We start from the raw sequence: 27,472 nt of genomic DNA, 5'->3' as shown, positions 1-27,472 counted from the left end.
AGGTTCAGCCAGAGGGTCAGGAAGCAAAGTGGATTAATCAGAGAAACAGCAGAGAGGCTAGAGACAGAGAGAATGCAGCTCTGACCTCCTCAGCAGAAGAAGCAGAAGTCCCATATCTGTGTTTGCATTCTTGTTCTTATACCTCTCAGCAAGCCTGTGAGTGAAGTAGACATCAGCACTGTTATCTAGTTCTTCTCACCAAAACATTCTAGCTAGCTTCAAACTAGCACAAAGGAAAATGACTGGTTTTTGCCAGTGTTAAGAAAAGATTGTCCTTTTACAGAAAATACCAGTTGGTATTGTATCAAAGGAGTGTTCACTTAGAAGTAAAATGCAAATTAGTCTTAAAATCAGGCAAGAATATTTGTGATTTTAAGACTTCTTTTGCTTTCTAGATTTTTTTTCCCTTTTTGTTAACAAAGCCCAGAGATTATACAACCAAAGATAAATTAAAAAAGATAACTTGCAACAGTGTTAGTTTTCATCCAGCAAGTTTAGTATATTTGAAGCCTGCATCTGCCTGTCTGCATAGGAAAGATTGCTATTAAAAAAAATCACATTAAAAATAGAGAGCACTGTTTAAGTAAGTTTTAGGGGTCAACAAATTTATGTTATTGGCAGACATATTTATCTGGTTTTCTAGTTTTCCTTGGCAACCAGTCGATTGTATAGGAGAAGAGAAATCCTGAAAGGAGAATTGAAATTGAATTGTTCTGAATGGGCTAAATCCTGTCAGATACTGAACTTTAATACAAATAGGAAATGAACTTTAGGATTTATGAATCACAGAATAGTTTAGGTGGTTGAGGTTCATTGAAGATCATTTGATTTAATGGCCTGCACAAAGCAGTGCAAACTTCAAGTCTAATGTAGTTTGGTGTTAGATCTGCACATTGTCCAGATGCGTTTTGGATGTTTCCAAGGATCACCCAACCTTTGGATGCTCTTTTTTAAACATTTGACAACGTTTTTTTTTTGGATTTTCTTTTTCCTAACACGTGGTTATTTATTTAATAGTTTATTAATTTTTAATCATGTGTCTAATCCCTCACTCATTAAATTTAGTTAATTTTTAATTCTCTTTTCAACAAGTGCACGTTTACACCAACACAGAACATTTTTGAATCATGCACAGAAAATACTAATGTCACTTACAGAGTGTTATGACAGTAATCTCATGCACCTATCAATTAGAACTTACAGGTTTGTAAATCTAAGTTACTCAAAGTGTGAGCTTCAGTGATTAATTCAGTAGTGGCTATTTAGCAAATCGATTTGCTGACCTCATAAAGTTAGCCACAGTGTTAAAGAAAAGTCAGTTCCTAAGCACAGTGCTTCAGTTAGAGCTTGGGCAAACATTGTGTCTTCTTGACAGTACTGTTTTCTGCTCCTGTCATGGTGTTTTGCAGGCTAGTGCAAATGAAGGAGAGGAATGTAAATCAGTCTCTGCTTCAGACTTCTTTCTGTTAATATTCTCTTGGGGAACGTTCAGTGACTAATCTTTCTTCGTGCTGTAGAAGGAGCTGTAGTCCTTCATTTCTTTTACAGACAGAAATGTTTCTAACTGAGTACCCCAGGGACTTGGTAAGCTTTTTTGTTCCTATTTTACAGAATCTGCTTTTAAAATGAAAATGAAAATGATTTTCAAACATCCACCTTAAGTAGGTATTTTAAATATAAGAAACCTTATTGTGTGACCTGAGCTTGCTTAAAACTCCTGTTGAGAATAGTAAACACCTGTCCTGAATATAATCATTGAATCACAGTACAGTTAGGTTGTGAAGGGGCCATTCATTTCACCTCACTGCTTAAAGTAGTGTCAATTAGAGCAATATATTCAGTGTCTTGTCCTGAAGTCAGATTTTGACACTTGTCTGGGCAACTAACGCCAGTATTTGAACACTGACATAGAAGAGCATCTTTTTAAGGTTTTAAGTGGAATTTCCTGTGTATTGAATTGTCTCCATTGCCTCTCTTCCTGTCACTGGACACCACTGGGAAGAATTTGCCTCTGTTTTTTTGCTGCCTCACATCAGATTTTATACATGCTAAACATGATCTCATACCTTTTGAGACTGAAAAAAAAACCCTGATGTCTAACTTTCTGCTCAGCTATTAGATACTGTAATCCCTTAGTCATTTTAGTGCTCCTTTGATGAACTCACTGCTGTTGCCTTCCGTGAGCTGCTGGTGATCTCCCTAGTGCAGCCTAGAATGTTGTCAGCTGCTTTTGCCACAAGGATGCATTATTGGCTTCTAGTCAGTTTGGAGTTCACTGGGGCTCCCCGGTCCTTTCCTACCAAGCTTCTTTCCATTTGCTGGTCTATAGCCTGTACTGGTACATGGGGCTTTTCCTCCACAGATACATGACTTGCATTTCACGTCTGTGTTTGTTTCTCCATCTTGTTGAGGCAGCACAGCCATCTGGTTTATCAGCCCCTCCTTCCAGTTTTGTGTTAATTGTATACTACTGAGAATGCATTCTGTCCCATCATCCAGGTTCATAGAATCAACCAGGTTGGAAGAGACCTCCAAGATGATCCAGTCCAACCTAGCACTCAGCCCTATCCAATCAACTAGACCATGGCACTAAGTGACATCCAGTCTTTTCTTGAACACCTCCAGGGATGGAGTCTCCACCACCTCCCTGGGCAGCCCATTCCAATGGCAAATCACTCTCTCTGGGGGAAGAACTTCCTCCTAACATCCAGCCTAGACCTCCCCCAGCACAACTTGTTAATGAAAGCGTTAAACAGCATTGTCCCTAGTGTACACCCCTTAGATCTACATCTGTCTGGCTTCCTCTTGGCTGCCTTGGCCACTGATTAAAACCCTTTAACCTCAATAATTCAGCCAGCTTTCAGTGCACGTGAATGTCTATTTATCTAACTTGTACTTCATCAATTTATCTGTGAGAGTATTATGGGACACGATGTCAAAAGCCTTGCTAAAATAAGTTAAACCAACTTCTGCCATCCACACCAGTAATCTTGTTGCAGAATGCTGTCAAGTTGTTTGCTCAGGCATGATTTCACCTTTGTAAATCCAGTCTTGACTACTCTCAGTCACTTTCTTTATCCTTGTTTTGTTTGTGAAATAGTTTCTAGAAGGATTTGCTTCAGTCTTGAGGCAATCTTAAATATAACATAGACTTCATCTTGTGGAAGTAGAAAATACAAGTAACGCCGTGTGCAGGGACTAGAGGTAGAGGCTTAGTGCTACACTTGTGCATGAGGAATACTAGGTCTTCAGTAAGCCTTATAGTTAGACCAGCTCTGGTACTGCCAGCTGTCAGCAAGCAGCTGGTGCTTCAAAAGCAGAAAATATTAGGACAGAAGTGTTCAGGAATGAGAGCTTTTCCCAGTATTGAGTATTCCCAGCATTGTAAAGTCACTGGGATCTCCTGTGGGATGAGTTTAGAAGATGAGTCCTGAAGCTTTATATCTAAATGTTACTATCTATGTGGATTTTGCTAGCACAAAAGAGGTTGAGCTAAGTTGCTTCTAAATGTAGGGCTCCATTGAGTTCTACAGTTGGCACTATTGATAAAGGAATCGCACCTACATTACATTGAGCTTGTTGTGACTCTGAAGAAGAGATTTAACATTTTAAAAAAAATATACTTATTAATACATAAATGTCTAAATCTTAGCATTAAGAAATAATTCATTATAACCCTGAAGTCTTTAGTGTTTTAAAAAAAAAATCTATGGTGCAGCTCCTTTGGTAGACATAGAAGAAAAATCTTGTGCAGTTGGAAAATTACAGGCTGTGTAGGTGTTGAAATGCCTCCTGCTTCGCATTCTTAATTGGCAGCAAGCCAGATACTAAGCATTTCTGGTTTAAAGGGAAATGCTCCCTTTTCCTTTACATTTTTGATGGATGAGGTTGTATTTGAGTTGCTTTTTTTAGCAGTTAGGATTTCTCCCATCTTGACACAAAAGGAACAAACAATTAAATAGCTTATCCAAGTTACCATGGCCTGTGTTACTGTGTTATTGCTGGATAATACTGTGCTGGTTTGAAGCAAGATAGAATGTTTTGGTGAGAAGAACCAGATTACAGGCTGTGAAAGGAAAACAGTGGTGATGTCCACTTCCCTCATAGGCTTGCTGAGATGTATAAAAGCAAGAAATAAAGCCATAGATAATCTCTCTCACTTCTGCTGCTGGCGAGCTCTGAGATGCATCTTACTCTCTGACCTCACCCTCCGTTTTTTTTCACTAATCCACTTTGCTTCCTAACCCCCTGGCCAAACCTCTATTCTTCCTTGGGACTGGGCTAAGGTTGAGAGGGGTAGGGGGAAGGTGTAGGGGTGGTTGAGAGCCCCTCCTGGGGACTCAGGTTTCTGTGAGGGGAGTTGTGTTTTTGTATTACCTTTTACCTTGTATATTTCTGTCTATAATTGCATATACTGTAAATATCTGCTTGTATATTGTGCTAGCTGTAAATAAATAGCTTCATTCATATTTCCAGAGCCAGCTGAGTCTAGTCTGGGTGATTTCCAAACTGGCGGGGGGGGGGGCAGGGAGACTGTCCATCTCATCTGTATAGGCTGAGATAAATTGCTCTTTATTGAATCTTCTTTCTCTACCTTGATTATAAAGGAAAATAATGGCAGGCAAAGACTGTCTAAGATTAGGTTAATGCTGTCATATATGCAAATTACAAACACTTTGTGTTACTCTGTACAAAACAGGAGATTTATATCCCTTAGCAAAATTTACTCTTTGTTGAAGAGGAAGATTTGATTGGAGTAGATGTTTTCCTGCATTAAGACCCTTATGCCAAGTGATAATAATAGTTACTATTACATATGTCTGCCGAGTAGAAACCTAACACAACAATGAATTGAGGTATGTGAGACTGTACACAACAGCCTGTATTTAATCTTCCCCAATGTATTGCCTTATTACATGCAAAATTATCTTTGTGAATATAGGAAGGAATTCCTTCTTTCAAAAAAACCACTGAGATTGCAGTTTGCTAGACACAAGTTGATGTTAATGTTACCTAATTGTCCTTTGAATATTTTTACTGGGAAATTATAGAGTGCAAAATACAGAAAAATCTTTCTGGTAGGATTTTACAGTATATTACAGTATTTCTGAAGGGGTATTTAAATTAATTTTAATCAAAGCCTTTACTTTTGCTTCTTGCTTGTTATGCATGTGTATCATCATTTAAAAACACACATATGTATGCATTTAACAAAAATTATCTAAATTGGCCTGCTTTGACTGTACCTATACTTTGATTTCATCTTCTGAGACACATGAATTAGGATATTAATGGAATGTGCATAGATCCTTTCAGCTCTGAATGCTGCAGAAAGGCTTTGCATCTTATCTGTGAGTTCCTTAATGTACTTCAAAAGCAGAATAAAACTGGAAGGCAGTTGTGTAAATCTACTGTCCTGTGACCAATTTATATACCTGATCCCCTTCTGAAGCTCAAATGTTTCTCTGTGAAAATTTAGAATGATGGTGGGATGGAGAGTGATGTATGAAAGTATTTATAAGTAGTTAGACTATGAATTTGTTTTGAAATTATGTGTGTATTCATATATTTAATTGTAATATATTAAGAAAAAAGCTTGCATGTGTGTAGTTGAGCTTTGCATGCTTACATAAAAATCATTTGCTTAGCTGTTGGAACAAATCTGAACTTGTTTAGCAAAATGAATTCTCTGCATTTACACAGGAAAAAAAGATGTAGTGGTGTTTATTTTTCATGTTGGCATCCATACCCCTTGTCTTCTCTTTCTGTCCCAGAAGTTTATCCACTTGGGGAGGTTTTGTTTTCATCTTGTGACTTTTCTCCACTTCTGCCATTTCCCTCTCATCCTGCTTTTTTCTTTTTCCTGTCTCTGTGGTGGGCTACCACTGAGAAATACAGGGTGAGGAGAAACATACAAAATCTATAATCTAACTCAGTTTTGCATCCTTCTTTAATTATGTTTGTCAATACACATCTGTCTGTTTTCCTTAAAAAAAGGAAGAAGTGGTAGATTGATGTTAAAATAATGTACATGGAATGTAGTTTTTGTTTGTATCTTCTATTTGTCCCCTTTCTATAATCATATTTATCACTTGTATTGTTAGAATGTAAACTTTCCACCAAACTACTGCCTTAACATCTTTCAAACATTTTACACTTTCTTTCCAATGCTACACTAAAATTAGAACATGCCATATTAGAAATTATATGTAAGAGCTTTTGTTGTTGATGTTGTTTTCTACTACAGGCTATATATAGGAAGTAACACCTCTCTTGACTTCTTATATGAATTACCTGGATAGTGTTGTTGGTTTGTCATTTGTAGGGTTGGTTTTTTAAATAGAAACTATGCATTTCTAACCATCATAGAGAGTAATATATTCTGTGTTTATATTTTTGTAAGTTCTGGCCAGGATATCCAAGGAACAAGTGTGGTGGCAAATCTTCCAGTCCTGGTGCGACAGAATCCTGCCGAAACACTTCGTCGGGTTTTACCAAAAATCAAAGTAAGTTGAGTGTAATGAGGTTTGAATATATCTTTTTCTGCCAGTGTAAGTATTTTAATAAAGGCAAAAACATCACACATTTAATCATAGAATCATAGAATCAACCGTGTTGGAAGAGACCTCCAAGATCATGTAAGTTTAACTGCAGAGGAGGTGTGGCCGGTAGATCTTGCACATTAATTCACACAATTTTCAAAATATTGCAGGTATTATATAAAAATAAAAAAGATGTCACAACAGGAGGAGAAACCAGAATGAATACTATTTGTATATTATAAAGGTCTATGAGGGTTTTGACAGCTTGTTAAGAACTCTTTTCGTGGACTAGCCAGTCATAATGTCTCATTTTACGTTCTCAATCTCCCTCCATCCATACATTATGATTTCATGCTGCTATCAAGAAAAGTATACTTGGCTTTTAGCTGTCTGAAGTTTCATGTGCTGTCCTCCACATATTTAGTAAGTCACTGCTAGCTGTGGTAGCTGCATGCTGGCCATGTAATGTTGTACAATAATTTTATATATAGATATGTTTGTATAAAGGATGTTTGGGTTGCTTAACTTGGATAATGGTCCAGGGAGAGCTTAGTGCAACCTTTCAGTACTTAAAGAAGGCTTATAAGAGAGATGGGAGCAGATATTTTTAGTAGGAGCTGTAGCAGTTAATGTGTAATGGTTTTAAACTATAGGAAGCTATATTCAGACTAGATATTTTTTATAGTGGGGGTGGGGAAACACTGGAGCACGTTACTCAGAGAGGTGGTAGAAGCCTGATCCCTTGAAACTTTAAAGGTCAGGATGGAAAGGACTTTGAGCAACTTGATCTAGTCCCTGCTCACTGCCAGGGTATTAGACTAGATGACCTTTAAAGATCACTTCCAACATACGACTTTAAGGAAGGGAAGATAAATCTCTATTTCCTCTCTGTCCCAGGTATGAACTCTTTCCAAGAAGAAAAGAAAATGCTCATTTAAGCTGTGTTTTAAGGAGCAGTTTTGGGCAAATAAGAACAAACTACAGCAGAAATGCCAATGCAAAGTCAAATAACAATAAAGATAAATACTATGGATAACTCTAAAACTAAGTAACTACAAATAACTCAATTCTATGTAAGGCTGCAAAAGGTCTTTAGGCTTTATGTTAGTCTGCCTGTTAGAGTGATTTTCAGTGATTTTTTAAAAGACTACCTCTTGAGTAGAATCTAATACATCAGTTTTGCCTATCAAAATATCTGGAAGTTTTTGTTAACAGCAAATTTCTGAGAATTTTTTTTTCACTGTATTGGTGTATCATCAATCTTCTGCTGATACCACTGACAATTTTCATGTTATTAAATCAGAGTTTTGATTTAAATAGTCTATGGCCTGGTCCTATGCCATTGATCACTTTGTTGTAAACCCATTTCTACTTTACACAAATTTGTCAGCTAAAGGAGTATTTTGTTTGCACATATGTGCTCATATGGGAAAGGAGGTAAAAAACACAAGGGTTTCATGTAGAAATGTTATGATTGAATTGTTGTCTTGGTTTCACTGGGCTGTCCTGAGCCAGCTGTAGTCTGCAGGCCATTAGCAGTTTGAAGTCAGCCAAGGCAGCTGATCTGAGCTGTCTCACAGGTGCACCCCATAACATAAACAGCATACCTAGTAAAAGGGGGAAGTTTGCTGAGAATGGGGTGTCTCTTGCTTCTCCTTTTCCTCCGTTCCTGCAGAGGCAGCTTTCCTGTTTATTGTGAACATTGTGCATTCAGTGCCTGAATGTAAATGTGTATGATTTATAATGGCGTTGCTATTAGTTTAGCTGTTACACTAAGTACATTTTCATTTCAATGCATGGGTCTTTTCCCAGTCCTCCTTTGTTGAGGAGGGGTCTCTGGGTGATAGAGCAACTGCTGTAGTTTAGCCTATGCAGGTTAAACATAGTTGTGTTCATCATTTTATGGACAGACTCAGTTTCCCTATACATTTTCAGAGATACATTTGACATTTTCAGTAGTGTGACTCAGTCATAAATGGACATGAATGACAGAAAGAGTTTAAGTAGTCACTGACTTGAGCGAAGTATGACTTTGGTCATCTAAAATGCATTACACTGAACGTTTGGGTTCCATTAAGAATCTCCTTAACTATATTGTCCTTTCTATCACAAGCATTTTAGAAATGAGAAGAAAAAATCTTCTGTAGTAGCTGCTATGAATTTTCTTCCTATGTATGTGTCAGATTCTCGTTACTAATTGTAAGAAAGTTTGTAATTATATTAGTAACAAAGATGAGATGATTAAGTCACGTACATTATAGAGTTTTCTACGTTGCAAAGAGGTGATAACTAAATAGCAAAGTGGGCCCATGCAAAAGTGATACTTGTTTGTTCCAGTAAATTCCCATTTCTTTGCTGAAGTGTTGAAAAAAAAATGCATTGCTTCTTTTATTGAAATGCTGTGTGGATAGATCTCTCTCAAGTTGTTTTTCTTTTTTGTTTGTTTGTTTGGTTGGTTGTTTTTTGTTTTTTTCTTTTAAGGCATTATATTCAGAAAAAAAGAGTTATGTTATGAAAAAATATTTGGTTTATTTCTTACTGCAGAAATGAAGGCTCGGAGAGTATCTTATCAATGGAGGGAGGGTGTAATGAGGACAGAATCATTTTTATTTCAGTGTTACCCAGTGACAGGACCAGAATTGAATAGGCACAAACTAAAATGTAGGTTTGTGATGGTTTGAGTGTTACTCACCCACTCACACTTTGGAAAAAATCACCCAGGCTAGACTCAGCCAGCTCTGGAAATTGAATGAAGCTTTATATTTACAGCTTAGCACAACATACAAGCAGATATTTACAATATATATACCGTTATATACAGAAATATACAACTTAAAAAGTGATACAGAAACATAACACCCCTCCCAGAAACCTGAGTCCCCAGGAGGGGCTCTCAACCACCCTTCCACCTTCTCACCCCTCTACCTTACCCAAGACGTTGCCTTACACTTAAGGTGAGTTTGGAGGGTTGGCCAGTGGTGTTAGGAAGCAGATGAGTTAGTCACACAGACGACAGGTTAGGTTAGAGAGAGAGAAGTGCAGCCTACAAAGCCCAGAGAGTGACTCTCTTATCTCTATTTATGTTCACGTTCTTATACATCTCAGCAAGCCTATGAGTGAAGTAGACATCACCATTGTTTCCTTTTCACAGCCTGTAATCTAATTCTACTGATCAAAAAATTCTAGCTAGGCTCAAACTAGCACAAGGGTTAGTCTGAACATCAGGAAAAACTTTTTCACTGTGAAGGCACAGGTTACCCAGTGAGATTGTTGTCTCCCTTCTTGGAGATATTCAAGAACTGTCTGGATATGGTATGACTCTAGGTGGCCTTTATGAGCATGGGGAATGGACAAAATGACTTCCAGAAGACCCTTTCTGCCTCAAAATTCTGTGCCATTGTGAATATCAGACATCACCTTTGAACTTCATATTATCTCCTGAAACTTTTGTGACTTCGTTAGACTGCTGTTTCTTAAGAGGAGCTCTTCTATTTTTTTCTGATTATTTGAATTCAGCAAATGGCCAAGAAATAGCTATCCTCAGAACTGAGGAGTAGTATTGGCCAACAGATGGTTAAAAAACACTCAAATAATTCTAGTTATATTGTGTACTCTAAGATACAGATTACTTTATTTAAATATATATGTATGTGTATTAAAGAAAAAAAGCTTTGAGGAAAAGAATGACTTGGATTTGGGGAGTAATTGAAACCCTTTTAAGTTACACCAAGTTTCCACATTACTACTACATGGTATTCTGACATTAATAATGCATTCTTTCTTACTGGCTTCAACAACATTTTTTTGTTCTTAAACACACTCAATCCATTTTTATCTTTGGAGAGGCTTAGGGAGCTGGGGTTGTTTAGCCTGGAGAAGAGGAGGCTCAGGGGTGACCTTATTGCTGTCTACAACTACCTGAAGGGTGGTTGTGGCCAGGAGGAGGTTGCTCTCTTCTCTCAGGTGGCCAGCTCCAGAACAAGAGGACACAGCCTCAGGCTGCGCCAGGGGAAATTTCGGCTCGAGGTGAGGAGAAAGTTCTTCACTGAGAGAGTCATTAGGCACTGGAATGGGCTGCCTGGGGAGGTGGTGGAGTCGTCGTCCCTGGGGCAGTTCAAGGCAAGGTTGGATGTGGCACTTGGTGCCATGGTCTAGCCTTGGGCACTGTGGTAAAGGGTTGGACTTGATGATCTGTGAGGTCTCTTCCAACCTTGGTGATACTGTGATACTGTGAAAGCAGAGTTCTGCCTTAAATAGAGTAATAAGAAACAGTGGGGGTTTTGTCCGTATTTGTCAAGAGTGTGGAGAGCTTGTAGTCATTGCCTTTCTGTCTTTGGTAAAAAAAATCTTATATGGGAATACAGTTTTTGATTCTAGTCTTAGGTTTTTATATAGGGATGGATAAGAAAAATTAGCAAGGTTGGTCATTAGCATGATCAAGAGCTAGGGCCTGGAAAATATTTGTATGTCAGGAATTGGAGCTGCGTAGGTTTAGATCAGGTGATAATTACTTTTTAAAAGTTTCTTCCTACATAATGTTAGAGGACATTCAACTGAAAATAGTATATGAAGAAAGAAAAGTTAGGAAGACAGAAATATTAGACATGAAAGTGACAAAATTAATCATAATTTGATTAATATTTGAGCAAATAACTGAGAAAAGCAGTGTTTTTTTTTTCATCTTGCAGCATCATTGAAATCCAGTCTAAATGCCTTTCTAAATGGTAAATTAAGCTTAAATTAATGGACTCAAGACAGAGCTAAAAGGATGAAATATAATGAGGTCAATCTAAGTGTTCCTTTCAGATTTAAGCTTTATAAATTGAAACCTTCTGGAAGTTAAATTTCTTTCTGTGACGATGCTTTTATAAAGTAGGTTCTTCAGTGGTGTTCTGCTAATCTGTAATAGGAGAACTGTTCTGTTGTACCCGTGTTCACTCCAACTTCTAAGTGCAAAACAGTGTTTGACATTGCTAACTATGCAACCTCTATTTTTTCCTTAGTCTTGTTTTTATTGGTAGAGTCGTCTAACCATTAAATGGGAACTGTTACACTCTAGAAAGGCGCAGCTGAATTCAGCTGAGATTAGAGTGTTCCAGATGTAGTCTGGCACTGTAGAGAAATAAGATGACTGAAATTGGTGCATTTGGTTATACTTCTGTAGATGGGGAAAAGAAGCTCAATATGGGTGAACAATGTGCTGCAATAGCAATGAAAGCCAACAAGATGCTGGTTTGCTTTGCTAGCAAAGATTAATAAGTCATTATCTGACTTTACTCAGCACTTCTCAGACTACACATGGAGTACTGTGTTCAGTTTTGGGCCTCAGTTAATGAAAAAGGTGTGGGCAGGCTGAAGACTATCTAAGAAAGGGCCAGAAAGATGATCAAAGGACTGGGAAGCCTGCCATATGAGGAAAGGCTGAGGAAAGCAGGTTTGTTTAGCTGTAGGAAAAGAAGGTCTAGGAGCAGACATTATAACCATGTTTTTCAGTATTGAAAGGGCAGCTACAAAGACAGAGACTCCCTTTTCACAAGGAGTCGTATGGAAAAGATGAGGGATAATGAGCAGAAGTTACTCTCGGGGAGATTCTGATTGGACACAAGTAAGTTTTTTTGCAGTGAGAGCAATCAGCCATTGAAGTAATCTCCCCAGGTGTCTTGGGTTCTAATGCAAGTTTCCAGAGACTCTAATAAATTTAATAGACCCAATGACAATTTATAGAATTTATAGAGTGCCCTCCCCTCTTCCCCCTCCTTTCCCAAAAACTAGGGATTAGATATAGGGAGAGAGGTAAGCACACCCAAATAAATCAATCTCACTCGATTTGGAAGGTAAAAGGACAAAGTTTAACAATAACTTAGAAAGAAGGTATTGGAGGTAGGGAAGTTTACAAAGGATAGGGAAGGGGAAAACAACAAAATACAAAAAGAGATAAAGTACAACCCGACTGGTGTGGATCTGCCTCGTGGCTGCCACGTGGTGTGCTGGTATGCAGTGTGTGTGTGTGGGTCGAGAGGGAGCGAAGCAAGAGCGAGCAAGGAAGCCCCTCTGTCTTTTATAGCACAGGAAGTGGGGGGAGTGGGCTAACCGTCACCTGGAGTGTGGCCCACCCCTGGGAAGGGGCCAAGACCCCTAGGGTCAGGTTCAGGGTTGCTCCCCCGGAATGTTAACCCTATACACCAGGGAAGTGGTGGATTCCCTAACACTGGACACATCTGAGATTCAGCCATCTTATCTTGACCACGCTTTTGCCAAGAAAGGTTGGATCAGATGAATCTTGAGATCCCTTCCAACCTGGTACTCTGATTTGTGAAACATGAAAAATGAGCTGTGTAGTAGTTTCAGGGTGTTACTTATCTTCGCCATTGTAGTGGATACCTGTCTCGGCCATCAGAGATAGGTGTCCTCCCAGACCAATTCAAAACTAACTCGCTCAGAAATAGACAGCAGCAGTCACGTGGGTCTCCTTGGGTAACCTTACGTGGCCAATTTGGTGAAAACTCCTGAAAAGAGTGAGAGAGTTGCAAAATGAGAAGACTAAAAGAGTAGTTGCCTCAGTTTCCCCAAGTGATTCAAACAGTTCTGGCAGTGATTCAGCTAATACCATTACACACTGTACCAATTGTAATTGTAATGGTCAACATTAGAAGGGCCCTGCCTCTTACCAGGCAAAGGCCAGGGACCAGAAAGATAATAGGATACACTGGAATGTATATATTAGATGGCCTGGTACCTTGAAGACTCAGAAATGTAGGGCTCTGGTGGACACAGGTGCTCAATGTATGTTGATGCCTTCAAACTGTAAAGGAATGAAGTCTATTACTATTTCTGGAATTACAGGAGGATCTCAAGAATTGACAAGAAATAAGTTTGACTGGGAATGATTGGGGAAGGCATGCCATTGTAATGAGTCCAAATGCACGTTGTATTTTGGGAATTGACTTGTCACCATATTGTCATCATATAACTTGTCACCATATGTTGTCACCACATAACTGGGCATAGAAACCAGTGCACTTAGCATACCACAGCAAAAGCAAAACCAATGTATTTAGATAGCATGCCAAAGCAAAACAAAATACTGTTTCTATTAGAGCTGAGAATAAAACAGGTACAGGAAGAAACAAATGTAAGGAGTATCCTTGCTGGATACATTACAATTTTTTGTATGATAAACCTGGTTACTTTTGTAAAGTAGTGAGAAATAGATCTGTACAAATTGATTATAATTCCTTAAAACCTAAGTAAAATAAAGTTATATCAAAGAACCTTTATATATTTGACATAAGTGGTTTAGGTCTGAAATGAGCAAAATCAAACAAGCAACACATCAATAAATATGCCATATCTAAGTAATTATTAAATTAGGTGAAATTAAAGTAGGTAGTTTTGGTTATGCTAACAAAACTAACACTTTGTATATCATTTAGATGCTAATATAGGTTTGAGATTCTTAAATACTTTTTAAAATTCTACACTTAAAGTGTGTGTCCTCATATGGGTTCTTTTGTATAGAGATCCCCACGCTCTGGATTTCTGCTTGCACCTCCTCATGAACCTTGGAAGTCATTGAAATGCAGATTTAGGAAAAGCTTAGACATTTTTCTCAGTATTTCTTGTGCACCAAATTGCTCCCTTCAAATGGTGGTAGTAGTATTTTCCCTATTTTCCACCCTTGGCCAGAGGGAAATTACAGGTGTCTGTCCAATTAAGAAGCTTGCAGAAAACTATGGCTACACATGTTGAAGTAGCCTTATTCAATGCTATGTGGTTGCTTTGAAACTTGTTTTCTGTTTCTTATTTTCCTAATATACCAGTCTCCACTTGAAAGCTTATCTTCTCTAGTTGATTTTTTATAGTTTAACAAGAAGAGGTGGGGTGATTTTCACCCTATCTTTTGCCTAGCATTGATATTAAGGTCCATCCTCATTGTATCTTCAAGCTTCTGTACTGTCCATTATTTCTGTGTCTTCCTAGTCCTAAATGAAGATTTCTGTCGCATCAATGCAGTTACTGAAATGACTGATAATATTTCTACTTGCATCTGTTGCTGCAGAGCATAAAGTGAATTCAATTACAGGGGATATTTTTCTGTTTTCCAATCAATGGAATAAGCCATGCTTTCTAAATTTTGCAAGTCTTAATGCTTCAGAGTTGACTTGTAGACATTAGGAGAGCTGAAGAACATGCTACTAATAAATTCCATTAAATATGTTTGTCTGAATAAGGTAGGCAGGAAAAGTTTTTTTTCCTTTGGAGTGACACTGTGGAGGATCAGTATATACAAAAATATGTTCACTTTCTAACAAAATAAATTTATAGTAAGTAAGTTTATGTCGCTCAACCTGAATTCAATGACATTTGAATGAGGAGACCCATACCTTTTCTTGCATGGAACTGTACAGTTCTGAGTGCAAGCATCAATGCAGGCAGGTGTGTAAGCAATCTAGACATTTACATTTCAATGTCTCCCGAGGTCCATGAGGAGGCACATCCAGAGAATGTGTTCTCACACATGATTATCCAGAGTTGTGTGGATCTGTGGAGGAGACTATTTGGAAACTTTATTTGATGGTAAGTAACCCTGTTTACATTGCGTGCAAAGTGACTGTGTACATAAACTGGAATTCAGCTTCATTATACTCTGCATTGGTGTCTCCACATCTACAGTATCTAAATAGTTCTTTTTATTATTTTGGGGATTTTTTTAAAAACAGATGTAAGCCAAAATCCCAGAACATTTTGTGCAGATACTTTGATCTCAGGAATATTCAAAATATAAAATTGGTAGATGTCCTTATTCTTAGCTGTGGGTGTTGTAATAACAGAGGAGGAATAAGAACAGAGATGGACTGTGGATGTAAAAAAGGGCAGTTTCCATGGCTATCATATGCAAATATTGTATCACACTTAGATTGATAAGCTGTGCAGTGCTGTTTCTTTTTTCATTTTGGGCAGCAGGGACACAGAATGCTTTCACAAATATATATGATTGCAAACTGAGACAGCTATTGAGAGAGAAGTATCGGTTCTCTTTGAAATCAGGTGAACTAAACAGACATTTGCACACAGAAACTGGTTGACATTTGTAGAATGAAAATGTCTTGGTTTACTTTGAGGTAAGCAAAGCCTACTAAATAATTGCTCAAGATGTTCCCTGATTTTTCTAAGCAAAATTCATCTGCTAGATAATACTTGGGTGCATAACAGATATTAATCTTGTCTAGGCTGATTTCAAAAAGGACTCAAAATTCTGGCATACAAAATGTTTAAAAGGAAATATGAAACTCTTGCTGAATTTGAGGTCACACGTAAATTGGATGTAATTCTTCAGTAGTACAATAATGCATTCTATTTTCTTGTGAGAAAGATACATTTAGAGATGTAAACAAAAAGAGTGCTCACCTGGCTGATAGATTTGTACATACTTAAAATGAATGATGTGTCATAGAGTGCATCCTGCGAGCTCTTAGGCATGTGTATAAATCTGAAAATTAAATTGCTGGTTTGTTTCATTAAAAAAAAAAAGTAATAGTTAATATTTGAATTAACTTTAACTTCTGAATTGGTACTTTTAAAAACAGCCTATTGAATTATTTTCTTTTATGTTAAAGCTAAGTAGTAGTAAATGCTGAGTTAACCTCACTAAGTTCCATTTCGACGTGCTTTATCCTTAAAACTATATAAATGCACACATTTTCATTTGTGTTCCAAGTCAGTTGGCAAGAGATGAATTTTAAGTTGTGTTCTGCTATTTTAGCATCTCTCACTGGATGTACAAAATACTTCTTTTCAATTCATGTGCGTAAACAGCACAAGTGCTGTTGTTGTCTGGTCGGGTTTTACCTCTTACTTTGTAAAGCAGAAAAATGGATTTTGTAGTTTACCCAGGGTGTTGCATATTTACTCTTAAAAGTGAATGTAAAAATGTGAATGTTATTCAGTACATCTCTGCTTCGTTGTCTAAATTGATATAATTTGTAATTATACAGGAAGTGCTGCATGTCGCAGGAGTGGAAATGCAGTTAACAGCTGCTGTTTCATTTCTGACTGTTTTGCAAGAGGAGTCGGTGTCCACTCATACGTACTCCCACTCCTTCCTGCACATCATCCTGCAGAACCTGGAGCACAGAGATGCAGGTCAGGGTAGTACAACTGTACTAATGACTCATGAATTCTCTATGTTTTGTTTCCTTAGTCACTGTACAATACTGTGTAGAGCGGCGCATGCAATCACACTTACTTCACGTGAGAGGAAAGACTTTTGCATGTGGAGCACTTACATTCTGATAATTAAATGTAATTCTGATTGAAGCAAACAAGCCAACTTCGTCTGGAGGACTCAATCCTCAAATTGTTACCTAGCCCATGCTTCTACTGAAAGGCTAAGGAAATGGAGGGATAACATTTCTTCTGTGTGATGATTATTTTTTCTGAACTTCTTAGACACTATTTCTAGGATACAAAGGAAAAAAAAGGCCTCTTGTAAAACTAGAAAGTTTCAGTGAGCATAAGAAAAGAATATTCTTCTAAATGAGACAAATTTTATTTTCAAAATAACCCAAGATTGATATTATTTTTGTACAGGTGTTGAAAAGGTAAAAGAAATAGGGACAGTATCTGCTTCTCACCTGTCCTACTTATTAGTTTGAAGTCTTGAATGCTGATTTAGAGGCTTTTAGATACCTAGCTCCTTGAAGGGGGTCATGTGAATAATGAGAACTAATTTTGTAAAACTGATGTGTGGTTTGTTGCACTTGTTACATATACAACATAACATATAATTCATTTCTTTCTAACAGGTGTCAGCAATGCATGGCTAGAAACACTTCTTGCTGTAATAGAAGCTTTACCAAAAGAGACTGTCCGACAAGAGGTAATAAACACTCTCCTACACATGCTGACAAAAAAGACTATTTTAAGCAAGTCACATTTACTTAATAAGATTTCTGGCATTTCTATAGCTGTGAAAACAGTAATGCCAAGAGAGCCAGTGGCATCCTGGCCTGCATCAGGAATGGTGTGGTCAGCAGGAGCAGGGAGGTCATTCTGCCCCTGTACTCTGCAGTGATTAGACCACACCTTGAGTATTGTGTTCAGTTCTGGGCTCCCCAGTTTAAAAGGGACGTTGAGATGCTTGAGCGTGTCCAGAGAAGGGCAACGAGGCTGGGGAGAGGCCTTGAGCACAGCCCTATGAGGAGAGGCTGAGGGAGCTGGGATTGTTTAGCCTGGAGAAGAGGAGGCTCAGGGGTGACCTTATTGCTGTCTACAACTACCTGAGGGGTGGTTGTGGCCAGGAGGAGGTTGCTCTCTTCTCTCAGGTGGCCAGCGCCAGAACAAGAGGACACAGCCTCAGGCTGCACCAGGGGAGATTTAGGCTTGAGGTGAGGAGGAAGTTCTTCACTGAGAGAGTCATTGGACACTGGAATGGGCTGCCCGGGGAGGTGGTGGAGTCGCCGTCCCTGGGGCACTTCAAGGCAAGGTTGGACGTGGCACTTGGTGCCATGGTCTAGCCTTGAGCTCTGTGGTAAAGGGTTGGACTTGATGATCTGTGAGGTCTCTTCCAGCCCTGATGATACTATGATGCTATACTATGATACTAACATGCTATAAGGGAGTAATGTGTTAAAAGAAGATCACCTTAAAAAAATTCAGTGTTTTTAAGCAAATAAAGACTTCCACTGCACTTTGTATTGACATTTTTTCATGTATCCTGTTTTGGTTTACAAGATGGTATTTCATTCTGTGCTGTCTCAAAGAAACTACATTTTGTTTGACACTGGACTAAAATTCTGATTTCTGTTGAAAGCAACTGAATACTGTAGATCCATTTCATGGTGTACTTCAGTTATTCCTGATGTACCAAAACCCCAGTGTCCTGCTAGCAGTCTTTCACTATGTAGCTCAAGAAAGACAAAGGAAATATTACAAAGTTATAATGTCACTTCCCTTTACTGAATTGATTTCTTTATTTTTTTTAAATAATTCACATTTTCATTGTTAAATTTAAATCTTTGATACGTGCATCTTTTACCATGTTTATAATTTAAAACAACATGGAGATCTAAATACCTCATTGTTTCTGTAGTATAAAAACACTAGTTAAAATTAGTGGTTAATTGAAACCCAGCACAGTTTACAAAATAAACTGATAAAAAGTTTAGGATGAAAAGTTAGATTGGAAAAGTAAAAAAAAAAAAGAGACAAATTACTCTGTTCACCTTCAAAATCTAATTGTAATGTAATTCTCAACATGCCATTTAAACAAGGTGGGATTTCTCCTGATTTGTCTCTTAAGAACAGCACATTTGTAAGTTTCCACAAAAATTTGCTTTGAGAAGATGACAGCTGATAAAGTAGTGCTGATTCAGCAGTTGTAAAAAAGCCTGAACCTGAAAAGGTGCCTTTTGTGTTTTGTTGGAGGAGCTTTTTTATCAGGAAAGTTGGAATATTCAAGTTGTTATAGTTAGAAGCAAGCCTGATGTACCTGTTCTAGTCTGGATGATATATTTGTTATTACAGAGGTATGATTCTCTCAGCTCAAAATTTCAGGTGGTAAGAGGAAGAGAAAAATGCTTTTAGAATGTTGTGGTACTTCCTGCCCTATATATTATCCTTTTGTGGAGCTCTGCAAGGGATATGAGTGAGGAGCTGTGGCATGTTACAGGAGATTCTTCTTTGTAAAGTTCCTTTTGTCCTGGCACCTGGATTTCTGTGTTTACTTCTGGGAACAACCTAAGTATGGTGTTCTGCAGGCCTTTATTAGTTTGTTTCCGGCACCATAGAGTGCCAGAAATGGCAGCAGAGATCCAGTATGATGCAGGCCTGATGGAAATTAAATCTTTTCCCTGCAGATCCCCAAGTAAGGAGACCTGAGAAGGATTACTCTTAAAACTTTATGTCAAAAGTGATGTTCCATGGGATAACTTACGAGAAAGAACCTCAGAGAGACTTCTTTCTAATTTCTCTGGATTTTGTTAGTTTGGGTTTTTTGGATGGGTTTTTTGTTTATTTGTTTGATTGGTTTTGTTGTTTTTTTTTATACAGGGATGTACTTTGGTGAAAATTTCCAACTAAAGGCTACAAAAATCCATAAACAACTTAGTTCCTAAAATAAAGATGCAAGTAGACAGATGTAAACCTGTGACTGTGATGTGACTAAAGGCTACAAAAATCCATAAACAACTTAGTTCCTAAAATAAAGATGCAAGTAGACAGATGTAAAACTGTGACTGTGATGTGAATCAGAAAGTTGTGTTTCGGCCAAGCTACTGGTTTAATATGCTGCAGTTAGCACTGAATATTAAATATGAGATTCCAATTAGACTGTTAATGTACATACACAGTATTACCTTTAGTACTGATGAATTCCATAAAGGAGGTAAAAGACATTTGGAATGTCTAGATGATTTCTTTTATGAAGGAGACTACATTATTTACCACTAACATTTTTGCTTTTCTCCTTACCTGTAGATCCTGAATCCACTTGTTTCCAAAGCACAACTTTCTCAGACGCTCCAATCCCGCTTAGTTAGTTGCAAAATCATGGGAAAATTAGCTAACAAATTTGAAGCTCACATGTAAGTAGGCAGTACATATATTTTCATTCCACAGTATCAATCAGTATTTCTTTGTTAGTGGGCAAAAACTGCAAGAAAAGTGGATTTTATTGCAAAAACCAAATGCTTTCTTTTTACATTTCCTTTTATCTGCATAATAATAATGGAAAAAAATGCTCATTATATAATGAGCATATTCAGACTTTCTGGTGTTCACCAGTTTATACTTCAGTTTGTATGTTCTTCAGATGGGTACCATTTTCATGCCATTCTTTCATTTTGTTTTTCTTACTAAGAAGTAAGCCAAACGGTGGATTTATCTGCAGTTTACAGAGACAAAATACAAATTCATCCCCTTAAGTCTAGTTGTTTTATGTGTCTAATCAAATCTAACATGTACATATATTTTTTGTTCTCCCTGATTATATGCAGAGGTAACAGGAGCTGCTGTTGCCTGATCGTTTTTTGAGGTCTTAGATTCAGTGTCTGTGGGTTTGGACAGTGATGCAAAGCAGGGAAGCAGTGATGAAAGCAAATCTGAAAAACTGATGTGCCCAAAGCAGTTGGTGTAATGTATTTTTTGAACTGTTTATCCATTCTTTATGATAGCAGGACCATTCTACCAAATGTGCTACCTATCCAGGCAATTGGCCACATGTGATTTTGCATTACAAAAGAAATCAATTGAGGGCAACTAAATGCAGAGAAACTATGTCTAGATGAGAAAGTCTGCTCTAATAATGATTTTAATTTGCCCCCAAATGCAAGAATTCAGTGTAACAGAAAAGATGAGCAACAGGACTGTATAAAAAGATATTTAGGTATAAATGCATTTTAAATTACTATTTCCATATTCCATTAAAAAAAATCAAACATATAGAAGCTACCAAAATGAAGCTATCCACACCTTCATTTGCAACACAGACCACACTTGTCAGTAATGCAAAAGTTAATTAGCATAGCAAAGTAGTGTTTTTTGAGAATGTTGACCAAAGCCTTCAAATCTGTATCTTCAAAATGTACAAAATTCCAGCATGATCAATGTCGCTTTTGTTTACTTGATATCACGTTCTGATGATGGTGAATTTCCAGACTTTAGGGGAAGTTATCATCATATTAGACATAATAAGTTCAAATAATTGTACCTTCTTTTGTTTGGTTTCTTGATGTTCAGAAACAAGAACACTCTCATTCCACTGGTAGCAGCACTATTTCTGTGCAGAAGCTAGGTATTAAAAAGGTGACTGAGAGGTTTCCGAGTCATATAGATCTTCTCATAGAAGGCTTTTGAGTGCAATTTAGAGGCCTGGAAGGAGATCTGGATCCACATATTTAGAATGTGGCAGGCTGAATAAGGTTCATGACACCCTTTCATTGCACTTGCAGAAGGGATCTTGATCTAGGCTCAGGAGGCATGTCTGGCCTCAGAACCTTGCAGTGTGTAAGCTTATCTTCACGTTTGAAGTAAAATTTTGCTGCAAGCAGCAAATTAGTTTTCACTAGAATGAGTGAAGGCTGTTCAAGCTGACTTGGATATTTGCTTGTCTGTGGCTTCATAGGCTTTCTCTTGAGTTTTGCAATAAAATAAGGATTTGGATAGACTTATTTTATGAATATTCATGACAGCAGGCTGGGCAGTGAAAAGAAACAGTGGCTGATTCTCCCAAGTTGTAGTATGTGTTTTTACATAAGCAGAATTCAAAGTATTTATTTTCTATCTGCCTTTGATTTGATATGAAAAATTGTGTCTACTTGCATAAAGACATTGCAATACTGAAGCTTGTAATTGTAGTTTTTTATTCTACTTTCTTCCCAAATATTTCTTGACGCTACATGAAAACCAGAGGTGAGGTAATAGAGACAATGACTTGGGAATTGCACTCCCATTTACATTATTCTTTTTATTCTTATGGTGGTTGTTCAGAAATTGTACTGAAGATGATCATTAAGTGAGGACAGCTTCTCTAAGCCTCCTTACTATTTTTGTAGTTAAAAAAAAAGAAATATTAAATACAAGCAAATTATAACAGGTGTGAATAATCCTTTTTCTGTTTCTTTATAAGATACATGTGTCTGATGTAGAGCTTTCTTTTATAATTGCAAATTTTCACCAAATGTGATACATTAGTTTGAAAAACAGTGCCAGTAAGAAGTAATATACATGTATGAGTTCATTACTAAGTAGTGGGGTTTATAAATTCTTGTTTGTATAAGCATAAAAATATTCACATTTTTAGTATTAAGAGAGAGATTCTTCCATTGGTAAAATCACTGTGCTATGACGTGGAGTATGAAGTGAGAGCTTGTATATGTCGACAACTGGAACATATAGCGCAAGGAATAGGGTGAGTACAGTTTGTGTAACTGCTTCTAAATGCAAAATCTTTCTTCAAAAAGATCTAATGGTAACCTAAAACCTCCTCAGATTTCTAAGTTAATTCATGTATACTCAGTAATGATTCTGGAGTGTACAGGTGTATGCCTAGGAGTTGGCTGTTGGCAACTGAATCTTTTACTATTTTTAGGGGGTTGTTTCTTTCTGATAGTAAAATTGCTGAGCCATACAAATAACAGTGTTTTCGAAGTTAAGAGTTTTTTTAATAGAATCATAGAATCAACCAGGTTGGAAGAGACCTCCAATATCATCCAGTCCAACCTAGCACCCAGCCCTAGCCAGTCAGCCAGACCATGGCACTAAATGCCTCTTTCAGTCTTTTCTTGAACACCTCCAGGGACGGTGACTCCACCACCTCCCTGGGCAGCCCATTCCAATGGCAAGTCACTCTCTCTAATTTCAGTTATCCATCGATGTTGTTAGGCTTATTGAAAAATGGAAGAGAATTATGGCAAGTATTAACAGTTTCTAACAGTGATCCTGGAGTTGTTTTGCAAAAAGACTTGAAGAAATTGCCAAGTAAGATTCCCTGCTCTGTGTTACACAGTGAGATCAGATCTTAAGGGTCCTTGTGGGCTTTAAAATTGTGAATGAGCAAATTCAAGGATGAGGCTAAAACTGAAATGTAATTTGAAAGAGTACTCATAGCTTCATAGAATAATTTAGGTTGGAAGAGACCTTAAAGATCATCTAATTCCAGCTGCCCTTCTATGGACAGGGGTAGGTCACTCAAGGCCTCATAGAACCTGGCCTTGAACATCTGCAGAGAGTGGGCATTCACAGCCTCCTTAGGCAGCCTGTTCCAGTGTCTCATCACCCTCACTATAAATAATTTCTTCCTAATATTGAGTCTAAATTTACCCTCCTCAAGCTTAAATACGTTCCCTCTTGTCCTGTCCCAATGGGATTTACCTCACAGCCATGAAATACTGGAAAAGTGTATGTCCAAGTAGTGTTTCAGCTTACTCAGATACAGGGAGGGCATATTCACATCAAGAACAGAGTGTTAACCACCTTGTCCTTAACTTAACTTCTGTTTTGGTAAGGTTGTACAGGATAGTAACTTCTGAATTCCTGGATAAACTTCTCTCTTTATTCCATTGCTCTTTTGCAAGTTCAGAGGATGTGAATAATGTGAAAACAAAGTATTGTCTTAGTTCTTAACTTGTCTTTGTGCTTTCTTTATAGCACAATGTAAGTTAGCACAGGAAATAATTTTACATTTTCCATATCAGATGGCTTTGGATTTTAAAGAACTTTTGATTACAGAAAAGAAAGGAGTATTGGTTGATAGTATTGATATCTGCAAAAGTAGAAACTTAACACAAATTTAGCTCCTCTTTAGTCACCTCATCAATTTCAAAGTCAGTCCCTAATAGAGCAGTCTGCTGCCAATGCATAGTTCCAAGTTGTCAGGACCATCACACACAAAGACAGTACTATTAATTACTAAGACAAAAAGAGACAATCAGAACCCTTGATTTACTAAAAGCTGATATTGTAGAGAAGGCTCATCTTTGAAGCATTCCATTGCTCTTCACTGAAAGAGTCATTGGACACTGGAATGGGCTGCCCGGGGAGGTGGTGGAGTCGCCGTCCCTGGAGCTGTTCAAGGCAAGATTGGACGTGGCACTTGGTGCCATGGTCTAGCCTTGAGCTCTGTGGTAAAGGGTTGGACTTGATGATCTGTGAGGTCTCTTCCAACCCTGATGATACTGTGATAAGATTTCCAGACACTTCAGTCCAGTGTGTCTCACGTTTAATCATTTTGGCTATGGTCCATTGCATTGAGCAGTTTCTGTGTATTTGATCAGAAGAGTTTTCTTGGGGAAGTAGGTGGCCCATTTTGAGCTTTTTCAAACTGCATATTCTGCAATTTATTGCAAGCTAAATAGAATGCTTTTTTTGGTGATGAAGTTTTACATTTTAAACTTGGGTATTTCTTTGACTGACAAGTTAAAAAGTCCTGAGAGTGATTTGAGGCTTTTATTTAATTTTCATTTTCTTAAAACTTTTTCAGTTTTTTGTTCTTGGCTACCCAAAGGAAGTCTAAATGAGTATGTCAAGGAAGAATTCTATTTTGTTGTAGCAATATACTTTTGTTATGCATTTTTGTTGTATATTTTCTTCTGACTGTTTGCCTCACTTTGCAGGACAGAACTAACAAAAACTGTGGTGCTTCCTGAATTAGTAGAACTGGCAAGAGATGAGGACAGCAGTGTACGTCTTGCAGCTTTTGAGACATTAGTAAATCTGCTTGATATGTTTGATGCAGGTAAGTATTTAATTTAGGTTTGCTAGTCCAGCTCTTAATGCTTTAATGCATTTTGTAAACATCTTTAGATGCTTTTTGTTCTGTCTGCATTCTTCAGACATTCCTGTTATTATTTTGTTAAATGATTTTATCCTTTATGTATTTCATGACTTGCAGTGCTTTATACATAGTGACTCTTAAGGGTAGTGAACCTGTCCATGAAATAGTTATCTTATTCCAAGTTTCTAATACAATGAGGCCTAATAAAATGAGGAAAAATATTGTATAAATGATGGAAAGATTGGGTTGTTTGTATTTATTTAGTGCTATCAAGACACAGAATATAAAATGTTAGTTGAGCAGTTTCAGTTGCATATGCTTTTTTGCTGTTAACTAGGTTTTGCCTCTTAACTGAAGTAAAGCCAGCCCTAACTATTGACTGCAGCCTGCTTCTGAGCTGAAGAACCCAGACTGGAGCAATGATATGATATTTATGTGTGTACCAACAAACCTTGCACGTTTTAACATGCAGTGTTGTATGTCAGTTGCATTTCTAAATTTTGGAGCAGAAAATATTTCTTTAAGTGCCACAAACTGTAGTGGGCTCAACTGAGCAATTGAGGTACTATATCTTAGCAATTGCTGGATACACAGCACTGCAGCTTTCTTCTTTGCAATTAGAATGTCTATTTTATAAAGCTTTTCACTATTTAAAACAGAAAATGTAAATGTTTGCATTTTTCTCAGTGGTCTCTATCTTTCCTCTAATCAGCATGAGTGCTTCTTGCATTTTAAAGTGTAAGGGTGAGTGTGAGTTCATATAAGGAAGGAGAAGTTTTCTGTCCTTCAGCTGATTCTTTTGGCATAGTGGTAGTGGATTACCTGTGTGCATGACTCTTGGATTGTCATCACAGTTGCAGTTCAACATTGAGTGGGGCAAATTTAATGAGAGCTAATACAACTGTTCCAGCATAGGGCAGCATTTTGAGTAACTGCTGTGCCTTGCCCTCCAATCAGTTGCGCTATATAAATATTTTATATTGTTGATGACTGCTCTGCTTTTTATACCATCTTTGCCCAAGCTCTTCAGCTGTTTATCTTTGGTAGCAACTCTGTATTTTGAACCACATTTCCCACTCCATCTTACTGATGCTAGTACTTCTTCTTGATATGTGAGCGAGGAGCAAATATTTACTGTACAGAGATTTGGTGGTGAATTACTAAAATGGCATAGTTGCATATAAGCCATTTGGAGGAGTTCATAAGGAAAGAAGAAAGTTCTGAGAATACCCAAAATAGATTTTTTTATCAGTAAATGCTTGTATCAGTAAGAATGATAGTAGATTAATTTTCAAATTATTAAACCTTTGCATTGATGACATCAAGTTTATACTTCTCTCTAAATCTTCCAGCCTTCACTCTTTTTCCCCTTTTCACCCTGTCTCGCTCTTTCCCTCCTTCATTTTGTAACTACTGCTTTTAGCTATTGCAAAAATCTTAGACAAAGCATTCAGAAATCATTTACAGATTTCTACAAATTCAATTTGTGTAGTTCTTTTGTTTCATGACTGAACTAGAAGACAAATGTTTTGAAGGCTGATAACTCAAAATTATATGCAATGGTTTCTTTTTCACAATGCAAAAATATTTCTTCAGATCAAACTAAATATTTCCTCTGACTATAATTTACCTGATTTTTGGTGTTGATCTACCATTAGAAGATCCCAATGCCTTTAAAATTGAACATACTAAAATCCAATGGTTTCATTTAAAACAAGTCAAAACACATACATTTATCTTGAATGGGTACTCCTTTATTTTACAAGGAGGCAGAGTGCTTGGATTTAACTTTCTAATTTCTAAAATATTTTGTTTCTTCCTCTGCCTTGAATTATTTTGTTTCTTTGTGAATTTATTGTTTACCAAAAGATTTTCAACTTCCTCTCATTAAACTGAAAAAGTTCACTTCCTATATGTCAAGGGTTTTGTTTTTTACTATCATGGTCATGTTCAGTCTTGATCTCCATGTATTCCTACTAACATAGGAAATCCATTGTAGAATTATGGAAGTATTCTTTCCTTCTCTGTATTCTTGGTGCTGGGAGAAGTTAGTGACTGTTCACTTCTTCTCAGCCTCATCTTTTACTGGAGGATGCCTTTTCCCTAAAACCAAACAAAACAGGTAAGATATTAACATCTAGGACCTGTTTTATAGTAGTATGCTTGGCATTCTTATATCTGTTTCCTATGTCCAGTGCATGCCTGCCAAAAATATTCCTGAGCATGTTAAATGAAACTTCTTGTAATTTACTATGGAAATCCTCTCTGTGATAACGAATGCCTAACTTTAAAAATGTCTTTTGTTTTTCAGGTGACAGAAGTCAAACTGTGCTCCCCTTAGTGAAATCATTCTGTGAAAAATCCTTCAAGGCAGATGAATCTATCCTAGTTTCTTTATCTTTCCATTTAGGGAAACTGTGTAATGGATTATATGGTATGATTTTATGTTATTTTTTAAAAAAAATCTTTAAAATGAGGGAAGATTGGAGAATTTGCATCTCATGTGTGGTGGTTTGGGTGTTCCCCACTGCCCCATACTTTAGAAATCACCCAGACTAGACCCAGCCGGCTCTGGAAATATGAATGAAGCTGTTTATTTACAGCTAGCACAATATACAAGCAGATATTTACAGTATATACAGTTATAGACAGAAATAGA

General features: G+C 37.4%; 1 protein-coding gene across 6 annotated transcripts in view; it reads left to right on the top strand.

Annotated features, from left to right (window-relative positions):
- Positions 1-27,472, top strand: part of PPP4R4 (protein phosphatase 4 regulatory subunit 4) — a 72,711-nt gene that overhangs the window by 21,417 nt on the left and 23,822 nt on the right. For 3 of the 6 annotated variants that reach the window (XM_064142344.1, XM_064142314.1, XM_064142321.1), the window contains exons 3-9: positions 6,404-6,506; positions 16,538-16,685; positions 17,348-17,421; positions 20,019-20,125; positions 22,342-22,449; positions 24,653-24,774; positions 27,125-27,247. In XM_064142344.1, the coding sequence (XP_063998414.1) occupies positions 16,565-16,685; positions 17,348-17,421; positions 20,019-20,125; positions 22,342-22,449; positions 24,653-24,774; positions 27,125-27,247 (655 nt within the window). In that variant the 5' untranslated portion in view covers positions 6,404-6,506; positions 16,538-16,564. Of the gene's footprint in view, positions 1-6,403; positions 6,507-15,021; positions 15,120-16,537; positions 16,686-17,347; positions 17,422-20,018; positions 20,126-22,341; positions 22,450-24,652; positions 24,775-27,124; positions 27,248-27,472 lie in introns of those variants that run through there. The other 3 variants (XM_064142335.1, XM_064142327.1, XM_064142353.1) reach the window with 3 other exon arrangements.

The sequence above is a fragment of the Pogoniulus pusillus genome, chromosome 1, assembly GCF_015220805.1.
Source record: "Pogoniulus pusillus isolate bPogPus1 chromosome 1, bPogPus1.pri, whole genome shotgun sequence".
Classification (NCBI taxonomy): Eukaryota; Metazoa; Chordata; class Aves; order Piciformes; family Lybiidae; genus Pogoniulus; species Pogoniulus pusillus.
The sequence above is the reverse complement of the archived record's forward strand: the minus strand, read 5'-3'. Positions and strand labels throughout refer to the sequence as shown.